This window comes from Salmo trutta, chromosome 22 (assembly GCF_901001165.1).
Source record: "Salmo trutta chromosome 22, fSalTru1.1, whole genome shotgun sequence".
NCBI lineage: Eukaryota > Metazoa > Chordata > Actinopteri > Salmoniformes > Salmonidae > Salmo > Salmo trutta.
In genome coordinates, this window is record NC_042978.1 from 20,964,370 (window position 1) to 20,981,093 (window position 16,724).

General features: G+C 42.8%; 1 protein-coding gene across 1 annotated transcript in view; it reads left to right on the forward strand.

Moving 5' to 3' along the window:
* Positions 1–16,724, forward strand: part of LOC115158359 (ephrin type-B receptor 1) — a 203,742-nt gene that overhangs the window by 43,669 nt on the left and 143,349 nt on the right. Inside the window, exon 2 of the mRNA XM_029707199.1 lies at positions 3,736–3,800. Coding sequence (XP_029563059.1) covers positions 3,736–3,800 — 65 coding nt within the window. The remainder of the gene's footprint in view (positions 1–3,735; positions 3,801–16,724) is intronic.

Sequence of the window (16,724 nt, forward strand, 5' to 3'; positions counted from 1 at the left end):
ACACACACACACACACACACAGACACTACATAAGCACACACACACACACACACACACACACACACTTGCATATTTACACCACACACTCACACATAGACACACTTTCACACTCTTCCCAGATGCTGCTGCTACTCTGTTTATTATCCTGATTGCCTAGACACTTTTAACCCTACCTACATGTACGTACTGTATTATCTCAATTACCTCACTTATCTCATACCCCTGCAGATTGACTCAGTACTGGTACTTGTATTTAGCCTCGTTATAGTTACTGTCTCCTTTTTTATTTAGCAAATATTTTTCATACTTTTTAACTCTACATTGTTGTTTAGGGGCTCATAAATAAGCAGTTCACTGTAAAGTCTACACTTGTTGTATTCGGCGCATGTGACCAATAAAATTTGATTTGACAATAACAACAGGATATTAAAACAGATAAATAAGTAGGAACGACCAGTGTCATAAAATCATCTTGAGATTGGTTGTCCTGACAAATTGCTTTTTCTGTCAAACATATCCTAGCTCATTTTGTGATGTTGCATTGTGGAATTCATATACATTGTATTGCATTACTTACTAGTTGGTAGAGGGATGTTTTAAGTCGTTTTATAGAGTAGGAATAAATTATGTTGTGGTATTGTTGTTGGCTCATGATGTTGCTGTGTCATAATGTAATAAAGTAAGGTGTTACTCTGGTTTAGTGAAACTGTGTGATGCCATTATGCCACAAAATGAACTTGTAATCTTAATGGTGCTACAATACCGACCTCTGAGAATACCTATCCCCAGGTATTGGTAGCTGAATAAGTGTGCCATCATTGGAAAGCACAGCTGGCACACTGCTGGGAAATGCAATGGATTTACTTCAACACTGAACACAGATGTTAACGTGTTCTGGCTCATTGCGTTCTCGTCACCCTCCCTCGCCTAACTGCAGAGGAGGGGTAGTGTGACTGTGGTGTGGCTTTTTCTATGGGTCTCTGTAAAGATACAGTAGGCTCGGCATGGCTCCTTTCGTGCTAAACCCCCAGAACGCTTGGCTGACTGATTGGGCAACTGGCTAGCGCTGTTCTGGAGGCTTCCGTTGTCTCCTGTCCCAGGGGTTTTTACTACGCCTGCAGCAGCTTCACATGGTGAATGACAAACAGATGCCAGGTACAGGCTAGGGATGCATTGCTTCACAGGACATGCTAATCAAAATGGCTATTTCCATTCTGTTTTGCCCCCGCCTAAGCTAACAGCAAATTACTTAAACATAAAAATACAGCTAGGCCCACACACCCTTGTTGTCACGTTCTGACCAGTAAAGGGGTCATTTGTTATTGTAGTTTGGTCAGGACGTGGCAGGGGGGTATTTGTTTTATGTGGTTCGCGGTGTGTGTTTGTGTAGAGGGGTGTTTGTTTAGAGTTTCCGGGGTTTTGGTCTATGTTAGTGTATTTCTATGTTAAGTCTAGCCTATGTTTAGTTAATTGGGATTGGGCATTCAATTGGAGGCAGCTGTCCCTTGTTACCTCTGATTGAAGATCCTATGTATAGGGGTGTGTTTGTTATGGGAATTGTGGGAGGTTGTTTGTGCATTGCTGTGTGGTCCCTGTAGTACTGTGCGTTTGTGTGGTTTCTTGTTGTGTATTTTCAGTGTTCTTTATTAAAAGTTAAAATGAGCACTCAACCCGCTGCATCTTGGTCCACTTCCTACAACGACCGTTACACTTGTTCCCACAGAAACATCCTGCTGTTACATGTTCTGTAGCTGGTCTTGGAGTGTCTTTTCTACAACGTCTATCCTGGGTGTCAATCTAAAGAGTCTATACTTCCATGCAAAAATCTGAGATTTTCTCTCTGATGATCTACTAAGACTGAGGAAGCCCTAATAGGATTAATGTGAGGCTTTGAGCTCTGTGGGAGTGAAAGGCAGACAGGCACCCTGTGGTTGGTCCTGGCCCTGGACCTGCTCTCATCTCCTCTGCCCTGCTCTCCTCTGCTGACTACAGAGAACACCCTCCACAGGCACTGACCTCAGTGGCCTCAACACTTATTCTGCCAGCCAGTGGGTCAGTGTCTCAATGGGTCTATGATGAACTGTAACCCTGAAAGAACCCACAACCACAATACAGTGATTGTATAGCATTATGGGTATTGCATTGAGACTAGGAATAAGTAGCTGTATACAGAGAAATAAAGAAATATAAAAAATACAGTATGGCTTTACCCTGACCAGTTTGCTGATGAGTGGGAAGGAATCAGTGATTTATATATACACTAGATGACTAATAAGGGGTGATGTGTTGAAGCCACTGTGCCTCCAACATGGCACTTCCTCATCGTCGTAAAAAATATTTTGGAAGCTATAGAAATGGATGTATTAATGTCTACATTTGTTTTTGCCGCATTTATTATATTAGACACCTTAATGCATACTTCTAAATTATATTATATGAGCTAAACATACAAATACATTTAGTTGAAATATTTACATTTTTCCTTAAAGTAACATTTTTAGAGATGACTAATGTTACTGATCCCACTACACCACTACACAAAATACTTATAAATAGCCAATAAATAGCATCAGAAATCCACGGTTAATATACATCATTGGAGGGGATGGGTTGAGAGCACTTGTAGGAAGGTGAGTTGGGATGAGGGCAATTTATTTTTTATTTTTTGCATTCTGCATGGGGCGGTTGATTGGTTGGCAGTTGATTGGACCAGACCCTCTCTCTGTAAAATGGCTGCTGTTATCGACTGATGATTTACCCATGCTGCTGATTGCCTTTCCACCTGCTGACTTGATCGACTCCCAGGAAAATTGTGAAGGAGGAAGAGAGCTAGAGAAAGTGAGCTAGAGACAGACAGGCAGTCAGGCAGGCCACCAGGCAGACAGGCAGACAGGCAGACAGGCAGATAGGCAGACAGACAGACAGACATCAAAGAGATCAGTGTCAATGCTTTTGGAAAATCGAGAAATAGTCACATCTGGAAAATATATATAAATTGTTGTGGTGAAATGACACCAATAGACCAACATGTGCTGTTTTGTGGCTCTGTGAGCTGTGTTAGTTGCATTTGAACCCCTCTGCCTTCAAGCCAGGTGTGGCTGTTGGCATGCACCGGTGTTTGTATACCTGCTGTTGCGTTATCACGGACGTGATCAATATTTCCTGGGCCATCAATATTTAATACACTCCTTTGCAGAAATCACCCACCATTACCTATTGATCAGTCACAGCCCAGACTGTGTGAAAACAACACTCTTCCAAGGGCAGCAGTTTGCACAGAGGATGGTGCTAACTGAAAGTCCACAGAGAACGGTTTGTATATACTGTACCATACATCATATCCCAAACAAAAGTGTTGGTTATCTCCCACTTTTCCTCCAAGAGTGTGGCCTATCTAGACCCAGAGCCTGTTAGAAGTGGAGAGGTGATGGATCACCCTATGTCTCTGAGTCAGAGTTTGACTGTAGTGAAATGTGTAGAGACGGTGTCATCCAGTAGGAACTGTCAAACATTGGTCTGATTCTGTCTGGACCATTGGTAAAGAGCTGATATACATTTACAGTAATGAGACATTGAAGCTTTAGCTCATATCAATGGTTTTCAATGGACTGAGAAGAAAAATTTGCATTACGCAAAAAGTGATGGGGTGAGGTGTTTCACTGTAACAGGTGTTTGCATTACATTGGTAGTAGCAGACATGTGTATTACATTTCTTGTTCTTTGTCTCTTCTATAGAGACAGTGATGGACACGCGGACGGCCACAGCGGAGCTGGGTTGGATAGCGTATCCTGCCTCTGGGGTAAGACCACTCCTCATCTAGACCTCATTTTAACACTCACCAACCATCCTCTCCTTCCCTCTCCTTGACATCTAAACTTTTCCACAATCTCAAAAAGCTTCCCTGAAAGTTGAGTGGTAGAGTGTATTGTTGATGCCACAGTGAGATGAATGGCCAAAGAAAGTGTTCAGATGCCCATAGTCTGCTCTCAGGGCCTAACAACACACTCACCAGCTAACGAGCTCACTTCATTCTGCTGCCACATGACTGACTGGCTCACAGACAGCCATCTCTGGGAGATGTAGTGATTTGTGACCATGTTCTTCTTCCTCTTAAAAACATATTTGTCATTCATAGGCGCTGGCTGGCAGATTGGTTCTGAGCTGTAGTTTTCTGAGCCACGTTAAGTGGAAAGACAGAATGTGCATCCCCTGTGTCTCATGCAATCAGGAGAAATAATGTATTGCACCGTCAGTGTGTGTACCCCAAGGGAATACTTTAGTTTGAGCACACTTAGATTCCAATTTCAAGCCTGCCAACAGCTTAATTAAAACACTTATATCTCGTTCTGAACAATTAAGTTCTACTTATGTGCTACAATAAGTGAAACATTAAACACCAGAATTGGCCAAATCCAGATGAGGAAAATAAATGCCAGAGGTCCTTGTTTGCATGAACAGTTGTGAAAGCTTTAACGTGTCATTATTTACACACAAGATTAGATTCTGTTGAATGTATGTGCATTCCATTAAGATTCATTACAATTCACAATGCCATATTCATATCGACATTGATAGTGATTTAAAAAAGTTCAAGCATAAAAAGTCTCGTACTTCGATGATTACAGAAACCAATTTCGTTTTTTTTTCTTTTAGATAAAAAGTATTTTCAACCAGTGTGTTTTACAAAATGGAAAATGTATAATTTTCTGCCAAATGAGACACATTTAGGCCCTTAAGGTTTGGTGTTTATGGTAATGTGATTAATGAGATTAATTTAAATAAATGTAGATTATATTCAGCAATGTTTAATCTATTGCAATTGTGAATGGTTTCAGGCTGCCCTCTGTCAATGAGTCATTTGTAAATAATGAGTAATTCTCTGAAAGCTGCCACAGGTCTTAGTCATGACCACAATTATTTCATTAGGATATTATGTTCATTTGACAGGCAGAAAATGGCATTAGAAATATGACTGGAAACTCTGCCAACTATACTGTCAACAGAAAGAGAATATATAATAATGAGGTTCTAAGAGGGGGTTGAATGTAGAATATGTACATGCAGAATGTATATTTAACAGATAGGTCCACACTGTTTGACTCTGCATTAGCTTTGATCCTGCTGCAACCAGCACCTTGCATAGATAGCAAGGGCTTTCAAAACCAAGAAAATGGAGGGTCAGTGATGTTTCCTCCTTTAGATAGATAGTGTGTGGTGAAACATAGGCAAGTTCCCGGAGCTAGATGCTCTACTGCAGTAAACGTTTAGTGGGTTAGAGAGAAACAATGAATACAGCTGGGTTTTGGTGGAGAGGTTCAGATTCTTCTAGCCATACATGTGAAGCTGAGACTCGCAAGGGTCATAGTTAATTTGCTAGTTTGAGAGAGAAAATTGTGCACCTCCCCAAGTGGTTATAATTTAACGCTCGTCCATGTTATAGTTGTTAAAAATAAACATGGTTGAGCTATGGAAGACATGCCAAAGTATCTGATAATGTTTAATGCAAAACTGGTCCTTCTGTGCAAATAAAACTCCATGACCATTAATTAACCTTTTGCTGAGTATCTATTTGATTGCATACCGTAAAGGACTCCTGGTTGTCTGATGATGCTATTACTGTAAGTTGCTACAGAGCTGGAGTCAGATTTCTCATTTCAAATTGAGAGAGCCTATTCATTTCATGATGGCTTGTCATTGTAATTGAATTGTACACTTCTTGGCAATCACAGTGACATTATGAATCATTCAGTTCAAAGGAGAACACTCCCACATACATACCACTCTCATGAAGGGAAACGTCTCCTGTTAATGTCTACATGAGTAAAAGAGACACGTTAAGATAGTAGTATACAGTGCATTCCGAAACTATTCAGACTCCTTGACTTTTTCCACATTTTCTTACGTTACAGCCTTATTGTAAAATGTTTTTTTGTCAAATAAATCCTCATAAATCTACACACAATATCCCATAATGACGAAGTGATTACAGGTTTTTAGAAATTTTAGCAAATGTATTAAAAATGAAAAACAGATACCTTATTTACATAAGTATTCAGACCCTTTGCTATGAGATTCAGGTACATCCTGTTTCCATTGATCATCCTTGAGATGTTTCTACAACTTGATTGGAGACCACCTGTGGTAAATTCAATTGATTGGACATGATTTGGAAAGGCGCACACCTGTTTATATAAGGTACCACAGTTGACAGTGCATGTCAGAGCAAAAAACAATCCATAAGGTCAAGGAAATTGTCAGTAGAGCTCCAAGACAGGATTGTGTCGAGGCACAGATCAGGGGAAGGTTACCAAAAGATGTCAACAGCATTGAAGGTTCCTAAGAACACAGTGGCCTCCATCATTCTTAAATGAAAGAAGTTTACAACCACCAAGACTCTTCCTAGAGCTGGCCACCCTGCCAAATTGACCAATCGGGGGAGAAGGGCCTTGGTCAGGGAGGTGACCAAGAATCCGATGATCACTTTGACAGAGCTCCAGAGTTCCTCTGTGGAGATGGGAGAACCTTCCAGAAGGACAACCATCTCTGCAGCACTCCACCAATCAGGCCTTAAAGGTAGAGTGGCCAGACGGAAACCACTCCTCAGTAAAAGGCACTTGACTGACTGCTTGGAGTTTGCCAAAAGGCACCTAAAGGAATCTCAGACCATGACAAACAAGATTCTCTGGTCTGATGAAACCAAGATTGAACTCTTTGGCTTGAATGCCAAGCGTCACGTCTGGAGGAAACCTGGCACTATCCCTACAGTGAAGCATAGTGGTGGCAGCATCATGCTGTGAGGATGTTTTTCAGCGGCAGGGACTGGGAGACTAGTCAGGATCGAGAGAAAAATGAATGGAGCAAAGTACAGAGAGATCCCAGATGAAAACCGGTTCCAGACCACTCAGGACCTCAGACTGGGGCGAAGGTTCACCTTCCAACATGACAACGACCCTAAGCACACAGCCAAGACAATGCGGGAGTGGCTTCGGGACAAGTCTCTGAATGTCCTTGAGCGGCCCAGCCAGAGACCGATTTGAACCCGATCGAACATCTCTGGAGAGACCTGAAAATGGCTGTGCAGTGATGCTCCCCATCCAACCTGACAGAGCTTGAAAGGATCTGCAGAGAAGAATGGGAGAAACTCCCCAAATACAGGTGTGCCAAGCTTGTAGCATCATACCCAAGAAGACTATGCTGTAATCACTACCATAGGTGCTTCAACAAAGTACTGCGTAAAGGGAACTGAATACTTATGCAAATATGACATTTCAGTAAAACAAAAAATATATTGCAAGAATTCCGAAAAACATGTTTTTTCTTTGTCATTATGGGGTATTGTGTGTAGATTGATGAGGGGGAAAAAACAATTCAATCCATTTTAGAATAAGGCTGTAACGTAACAAAATTTGGAAAAAGTCAAAGGGTCTGAATACTTTCTGAATGCACTGTATCTCAGTACTACATATACAGTATGTAGCCTACAATTGTGCTCCATATTTATTTTATCTGAGCATATATTTTTCTCTGGCAAATAGATCACAAAAGAGAGCAGAGAATGGAGTGACATGGAGTGATAGGCTATTATGGTATGATAGGCAGGAGAGGATCTTAAATCATTATATTTTCTTTTATCCATAGGCACCTAAGCTCACACTGTAACAGCAGTATATTGTTGTATGTGGAGGTCAGTGTGAGTGCAGGTGAGGAGGGGTAATTTAATGGAAAACCACCTTAAAGTATTCTTGTGTGAGAGAGAAGGCGGAGATACTTTAGGAGCAGGAGGCATTGAGGGAAGAGGGGATAGGGGGAGGGGGTTCACAGTGGATATCACACAGATGCTACATGGGCACTCAGCTGCACTGAAAGTCCAGGTGTGGGGTTGTTCAGAGGGCAGGTGGTGGTTGTGGTGGTCATGGGTTAAGGGAGGGCATCACTGATCTTTATGTAGATACTCATAGGTGTATCATGATTGAAATATATCAAACCGTTTGGGGTTTTCAGTGAAAGAAGACCATATAAGATGCTGAATTAGGCCCAGTACATTCTCCTGGTCAGGGCAAGGCTCTGTAGACACAACAGATATCTGGGGGTTACTTGGGTACACAGTCTTTTCTCTGATCCATAATGGGCTGTGTTCCACATGGAGTCAGAGGCCTGCTGCTATTCTCATCCTCCCCTTCCAGAAACAATGAATATCTGACAGATAATCCCTGCCCATTCATCCTCATGGAAATACTGGACTGCTCATGCACCTGTTTAATTTACTATGGAGGAAATGAACTGGAAATGACTAAATTGAGAAGCTGTGTAAGTATGTGTGTTCACACGCGCGCTCGTACTCATCCATGCGTGCACATGTACCTGTCCACGTGCATACGGGCTTGTTGGGTGTGTATGGGATGTACAGAGATTTGGGTGAGTGTGAGAAAGGAGTGGGAACAGAGGAGACCTCCTGTGGAGAGCCTGTATCATCCCTTCATCATCTCTCCATCCTCTGATCCACCGGGAGGACTCCCTATGGAGTCAGAGTGTATCCCTCGCTTACATTCCCACCACACTCTCCTCCTCTGCACCTAGCTCTTCTTATGAAGTCTGCTCTCTGCCTCCCCAAAAACATGCCCAACATGGATGTTGATCATTACATGTTTAACCTGTTGACGTGTAATAAAATCAGAAGTGAGATATGACAGAACTTCCAGCCTCTTGTAGCTATTGCTTACGTTACACAAACATTTAGAGCCTGGTTTTACTTTAGTCAAGAACCCATTGTAATTGTATCTAATATATTCTACCACTACATACATAATATACACTGAGTATACAGCTTCTACCCCCAAGCCATAAGACTCCTGAACATCTAATCAAGTGGCTACCCAGACTATTTGTATTGCCCCCCCACCCATCTTTTACACCGCTGCTACTCTCTGTTGTTATCATCTATTCATAGTCACTTTAATAACTCTACCTACATGTACATATTACCTAAATTACCTCGACTAAACGGTGCCCCCTCACATTGACTCTGTACCGGTACTCCCTGTATATGGTCTCGCTATTATTATTTTACTGCTGCTCTTTAATTACTTGTTACTTTTATTTCTTATTGTTATTCGTAATTTTTTTTAAATATACTGCTCAAAAAAATAAAGGGAACACTTAAACAACACATCCTAGATCTGAATGAAAGAAATAATCTTATTAAATACTTTTTTCTTTACATAGTTGAATGTGCTGACAACAAAATCACACAAAAATAATCAATGGAAATCCAATTTATCAACCCATGGAGGTCTGGATTTGGAGTCACACTCAAAATTAAAGTGGAAAACCACACTACAGGCTGATCCAACTTTGATGTAATGTCCTTAAAACAAGTCAAAATGAGGCTCAGTAGTGTGTGTGGCCTCCACGTGCCTGTATGACCTCCCTACAACGCCTGGGCATGCTCCTGATGAGGTGACGGATGGTCTCCTGAGGGATCTCCTCCCAGACCTGGACTAAAGCATCCACCAACTCCTGGACAGTCTGTGGTGCAACGTGGCATTGGTGGATGGAGCGAGACATGATGTCCCAGATGTGCTCAATTGGATTCAGGTCTGGGGAACGGGCGGGCCAGTCCATAGCATCAATGCCTTCCTCTTGCAGGAACTGCTGACACACTCCAGCCACATGAGGTCTAGCATTGTCTTGCATTAGGAGGAACCCAGGGCCAACCGCACCAGCATATGGTCTCACAAGGGGTCTGAGGATCTCATCTTGGTACCTAATGGCAGTCAGGCTACCTCTGGCGAGCACATGGAGGGCCGTGCGGCCCCCCAAAGAAATGCCCCCCCCACACCATGATTCACCCACCGCTAAACCGGTCATGCTGGAGGATGTTGCAGGCAGCAGAACGTTCTCCACAGCGTCTCCAGACTCTGTCACGTCTGTCACGTGCTCAGTGTGAACCTGCTTTCATCTGTGAAGAGCACAGGGCGCCAGTGGCGAATTTGCCAATCTTGGTGTTCTCTGGCAAATGCCAAACGTCCTGCACGGTGTTGGGCTGTAAGCACAATCCCCACCTGTGGACGTCGGGCCCTCATACCACCCTCATGGAGTCTGTTTCTGACCGTTTGAGCAGACACATGCACATTTGTGGCCTGCTGGAGGTCATTTTGCAGGGCTCTGGCAGTGCTCCTCCTGCTCCTCCTTGCACAAAGGCGGAGGTAGCGGTCCCGCTGCTGGGTTGTTGCCCTCCTACGACCTCCTCCACGTCTCCTGATGTACTGGCCTGTCTCCTGGTAGCGCCTCCATGCTCTGGACACTATGCTGACAGACACAGCAAATCTTCTTGCCACAGCTCGCATTGATGTGCCATCCTGGATGAGCTGCACTACCTGAGCCACTTGTGTGGGTTGTAGACTCCGTCTCATGCTACCACTAGAGTGAAAGCACCGCCAGCATTCAAAAGTGACCAAAACATCAGCCAGGAAGCATAGGAACTGAGAAGTGGTCTGTGGTCCCCACCTGCAGAACCATTCCTTTATTGGGGGTGTCTTGCTAATTGCCTATAATTTCCACCTGTTGTCTATTCCATTTGCACAACAGCATGTGAAATTTATTGTCAATCAGTGTTGCTTCCTAAGTGGACAGTTTGATTTCACAGAAGTGTGATTGACTTGGAGTTACATTGTGTTGTTTAAGTGTTCCTTTTATTTTTTTGAGCAGTTTATATACAGTATACACTACCGTTCAAAAGTTTGGGGTCACTTAGAAATGTCCTTGTTTTCCATGAAAAAATACATAACGTGAGTTGCAAAATGAATAGCAAATATAGTCAAGACGTTGACAAGGTTATAAATAATGATTTTTAATTGAAATAATAGCTGTGTCCTTCCAACTTTGCTTGTAATTGTGTCCTCCAATAATTGTGTCTTCCATTTGCAGCAATTACAGCCTTGCAGACCTTTGGCATTCTAGTTGTCAATTCGTTGAGGTATTCTGAAGAGATTGGCGCTTCTTACGTACCATACGGTCAAGCTGCTTCCACAACAGCTCAATAGGGTTCAGATCCGGTGACTGTGCTGGCCACTCCATTATAGACAGAATACCAGCTGACTGCTTCTTTCCTAAATAGTTATTGTATAGTTTGGAGCTGTGCTTTGGGTCATTGTCCTGTGAGGAGGAAATTGGCTCCAATTAAGCGGCGTCCACAGGGTAAGGCATGGCGTTGCAAAATGGAGTGATAGCCGTCCTTCTTCAAGATCCCTTTTACCCTGTACAAATCTCCCACTTTACCATCACCAAAGCACCTCCAGACCATCACATTGCCTCCACCATGCTTGACAGATGCCGTCAAGCACTCCTCCAGCCTCTTTTCATTTTTTCTACATCTCACGAATGTTCTTCTTTTGTAATCCGACCACCTCAAACTTAGATTTGTCTGTCCATGACACTTTTTTAAATTTTCCTTTGTCCAGTGTGTTCTTTTGCCCATCTTAATCTTTTCTTTTTTTTGGCAAGTCTTAGAAATGGCTTTTTCATTGCAACTCTGCCTAGAAGGCCAGCATCCCGGAGTCGCCTCTTCACTGTTGACATTGAGACTGGTGTTTTGCGGGTACTATTTAATGAAGCTGCAAGTTTAGCACTCTAATATACTTGTATTCTGGTTAGAGCCAGTTTGCTCTGTTCTGTGAGGGCAGTAGTACACAGCGTTGTACGAGATATTCAGTTTCTTGCCAATTTCTCGCATGGAATAGCCTTCATTTCTCAGAACAAGAATAGACGGACGAGTTTCAGAAGAAAGTTAATTGTTTCTGGCCATTTTGAGCCTGTAATCGAACCCACAAATGCTGTGTCTCCAGATACTCAACTAGTCTAATGAATGCCAGTTTTATTGCTTATTTAATCAGCACAACCGTTTTCAGCTGTGCTAACATGATTGCAAAAGGCTTTTCTAATGATCAATTAGCCTTTTTAAAATGATAAACTTGGATTAGCTAACACAACGTGCCATTGAAACACAGGAGTGATGTTTGCTGATAATGGGCTGATAATGAACCTCTGTACGCCTGTTCCATTAAAAATCAGCCGTTTCCAGCTACAATAGTCATTTACAACATTAACAATGTCTACACTGCATTTCTGATCAATTTGAATTAATTTTAAATGAACAAAAAAATTTGCTTTTCTTTCAAAAACAAGGACATTTTTTAACTTTTTTTTTTACTGCATTGTTGGTTAGGGGCTCGTAAGTAAGCATTTCACTGTAAGGTGAAATGTATTCGGCACGTGTCTAATAAAAATTTGATTTGAAAACATTAAGAACACCTTTCTAATATTGAGTTGCACCCCCCACACTCTTTTGCCCTCAGAACAGCCTCAAATTCTTGACACAAACTGGTGCGCCTGACACCTACTACCATACCCCTTTCAAAGGCACTTAAATCTTTTGTCTTGCCCATTCACCCTCGAAATGGCACACATGCACAATCCATGTCTGAATTGGCTCAAGGCTTAAAAATCCTTCTTTAACTGGTCTCTTCCCCTTAATCTACAATGATTGAAATGGGATCAATAAGGGATCATAGCTTTCACCTGGTCAGTCTATGTCATGGAAAGAGCAGGTGTTCATAATGTTTTATATACTCAGCAATTACTGTTCCTTACATGTTTTTCAGAAAATCCGGCACATCTTTACAGATTTTCAGATCTGAGTACTCTGTTTTTGAGCTATCTAATTTGAATATTTGTGACTTTAAACTCTAACTCCTGCCTTTCTGTCTTTGAGCCCACACAGTACCTCTCTGCTGTGATATGCTGCTGGCCCGTATGAGTGGGAACAAACTGTTCCAAAACCCTGTTGTGTTCAAATGTCTTTTTGGTGTTACATCCATCATTCCTTATACAGCAATCTTCCTATTTATTATTAAAGACAGAACATCGAGAGAAACATATACTGTCTTCTCACTAGAGTAGAGAGAACTTTCCAGCTATTTCCAAACTATCTAATCACACCTACCCCATCCCAGCATGTCTAAAGCAGCTATTAATATCTATACTAAGATTCCCTTCAAGTCGCTCAAAGCAGTAACCACCTTCCACCTCCTAAACTACGGCCCAGATTACAGTAATGCGGAGGTAGAGCACTCAAACAGAACCCTGGAGTTCACTAATTGAAACCACTGGGCTCTCCTGAATATTCCCTTTATTTTGTCTGTCTAAAATAGACACCTGACTTTTAATCAGCGTCTGGCTAGGTTGGGTTGGGTTGGGGAGCATTGGAGGTCTGGACTCTTTTCCCCCTGCTGTTTCAGGAGAGCCTGTTGATTCAGTGTGTGGCGCTGCCTGCCTGCCGCTGACGGTCTCATTATCACGTCTCTCCTATTCTCTGCTTCTCTTCCGCTCATAGTCACACAGACGGAGGAAGACGGAGGAATCCTGGGAGAGAAGGTGGGGAAGGCGGAGAGAGAACGTTAGGGAGGGAGGGCACTGTGACTGGAACGAGGATGAACACAGAGTCCAAGGGGACAGACAGGGTCCAGTCTGATCATCCATGTTCACTGACTATGAAACACACAGCTTTTACAGTACCATAAAGTGGAGGCTCCTCAGAGGGCGAAAGGGGAGGACCATCCTTCTCAGTGAATTTAATTTAAAAATAATAATTGTAAAACATTTAAAAAGTTATCCTTTTTAGATAAAACTATACTAAATATATTCACATGTCACCAAAGAATTGATTAAAATACACTGTTTTGCCATTAAAACCTCTTACATCTACACGTTCCGCTAGCGGAACGTCTGCTCCAATATCCAATGATGGGCGGGGCGCGAAATACAAACTCCTCTAAAATCCGAAAACTTCCACTTTTCAAACATATGACTATTTTACAGCTATTTAAAGACAAGACTCTCCTTTATCTAACCACACTGTCCGATTTCAAAAAGGCTTTACAGCGAAAGCAAAACATTAGATTATGTCAGCAGAGTACCCAGCCAGAAATAATCAGACACCCATTTTTCAAGCTAGCATATAATGTCACATAAACCCAAACCACAGCTAAATGCAGTACTAACCTTTTATGATCTTCATCAGATGACACACCTAGGACATTATGTTATACAATACATGCATGTCTGTTCAATCAAGTTCATATTTATATCAAAAACCAGCTTTTTTACATTAGCATGTGACGTTCAGAACTAGCATTCCCACCGAACACTTCCGGTGATTTTACTAAATTACTCACGATAAACGTTCACAAAAAGCATAACAATTATTTTAAGAATTATAGATACAGAACTCCTCTATGCACTCGATATGTCCGATTTTAAAATAGCTTTTCGGATGAAGCACATTTTGCAATAATCTAAGTACATAGCCCGGCATCACAGGGCTAGCTATTTAGACACCCACACAGTTTAGCCTTCACCAAAATCACATTTCCTATAAGAAAAATGTTCTTACCTTTCCTGTTCTTCGTCAGAATGCAGTCCCAGGACTTCTACTTCAATAACAAATGTAGGTTTGGTCCCAAATAATCCATCGTTATGTTCCATCAACGACGTTTTGTTTGTGCGTTCTAGACACTATCCCAACGCTAAATCTCGAGTTCAGGAGTTTTTGTTTGTCTTTTATTTTGTTGGTGATGTCGAGGTGGATTCCGCCGCCAATGAAACCGGGGTGCCTAAGCCAGCCCGTCTGGCTTTCACGCCCTGGCTGGCTCGAGAGGTTTTCCTGGCTCAGCGGCTTCCCATCTCACGAATCACTCCTCTGGATTATCGGGCTCCACTTCTGCTGTGGGATCGACAGGCATCTTCCCTCAGCCGGATCGTCAGGCTCTCATGCCTCGGCCGGCTCGCCAGGCTCTCACGCTCCTGCCGGTTCGCCGGGCTTTCACGCCCCAACCGGCTTGCCCAGCGCCCATGTCTCAGCCGGTTCGCCCAGGTGGGACACCGGGTGGCGTCCCAAGAGGGAGGGGTACTGTCACGTCTGCTCCCGCTCTTCTCTTCCCCTGGGGCTTGAGGGCACCAGATGACCCTTCATCACGCACTCCTGCCATCATCACTCACACCTGCCCTCCCTCGTCACTCGCTTCAGCGTTATTGGACTCACCTGGACTCACTTATTACCTGTTATTTCCTCCCCTATATTTGTCAGTTCCCCAGCTCTGTTCCCCGCTGCTGCATTGATTGTTTTTTGTCTTAGTTTCTGTTTGCTGACGCTGTGCTTGTCTTGTTGTATGTCCGTTATTTATTAAATGTTGCTCCCCGTACCTGCTTCATCTCTCCAGCGTCAATACATGTGACAATATAGTAGCCTAAACCTATCGCTGTTGCATTGAAGTGGGTGAATGGAATATGAATGACAGTCATTCAATATGCTGTAATAGAAATATGGCCTCCCGGGTGGCACAGCAGTCTCAGGCACTGCATCGGAGATCTGGAGGCGTCACTTTGATCCCAGTCTGTGTTGCAGCCGGCCGTGACCAGGAGACCCATGAGGCGGCACGCAATTGGCCCAGCGTTGTCCGGGTTAGGGGAGGGTTTGGTCGGCTGTGAGGTCCTTGTCCCATTGCACTCTAGCGACTCCTTGTGGCGGCCGGGCGCATGCACGCTGACTTCGGTCGTCAGCTGTACGGTGTTTCTTCTGACACATTGGTGCGGCTGGCTTCCGGATTAAGCGAGCAGTGTGTCAAGAAGCAGTGCGGCTTGGTTGTGGTCGTGTTTTGGAGGATGAATGGCTCTCAACCTTCGCCTCTCCCGAGTCCGTACTTGAGTTGCAGCGATGGGACAAGACTGTAACTACCAATTAGATATCACGAAAAAGTGGTAAAAAATGATCAAACAAATAAATCCCTCATCTTAAAAAGGCACCGACCGCCACTGGTATCACACCATAGTACGGTATGCTGTATATGTATGGATTTTGTTATAGTATACAGTTGAAGTCGGAAGTTTACATACACTTAGGTTAAAACTCGTTTTTCAACCACTCCACAAATTTCTTGTTAACAAACTATAGTTTTGGCAAGTTGGTTAGGACATCTACATCTAAGTAATTTTTACAACAATTGTTTACAGAAAGATTATTTCATTATAATTCACTATATCACAATTCCAGTGGGTCAGAAGTTTACATACACTAAGTTGACTGTGCCTTTAAACAGCTTGGAAAATTCCAGAAAATGATGTCATGGCTTTAGAAGCTTCTGATAGGCTAATTGACATAATTCGAGTCAATTGGAGGTGTACCTGTGGATGTATTTCAAGGCCTACCTTCAAACTCAGTGCCTCTTTGCTTGACATCATGGGAAAATCAAAAGAAATCAAGACATCAGAAAAAAAATTGAAGACCTCCACAAGTCTGGTTCATCCTTGGGAGCAATTTCCAAACGCCTGAAGGTACCACGTTCATCTGTACAAATAATAGTAAAGTATAAACACCATGGGACCACGCAGCCGTCATACCGCTCAGGAAGGAGACGTGTTCTGTCTCTTAGAGATGAACGTTCTTTGGTGCGAAAAGTGAAAATCCATCCCAGAACAACAGCAAAAGTCATTGTGAAGAGTTTAAACTGAGTTTAAATGTATTTGGCTAAGGTGTATGTAAACTTCCGACTTCAACTGTACCTGTCAGGATGGAGGAATGTTTCAAGTATAGCTATATCTGGCATTCTTTTACACAAGATCTGACGATTTTTTTGTGCTAGAGATCTAAATATGGTCTGTTTTTACTACG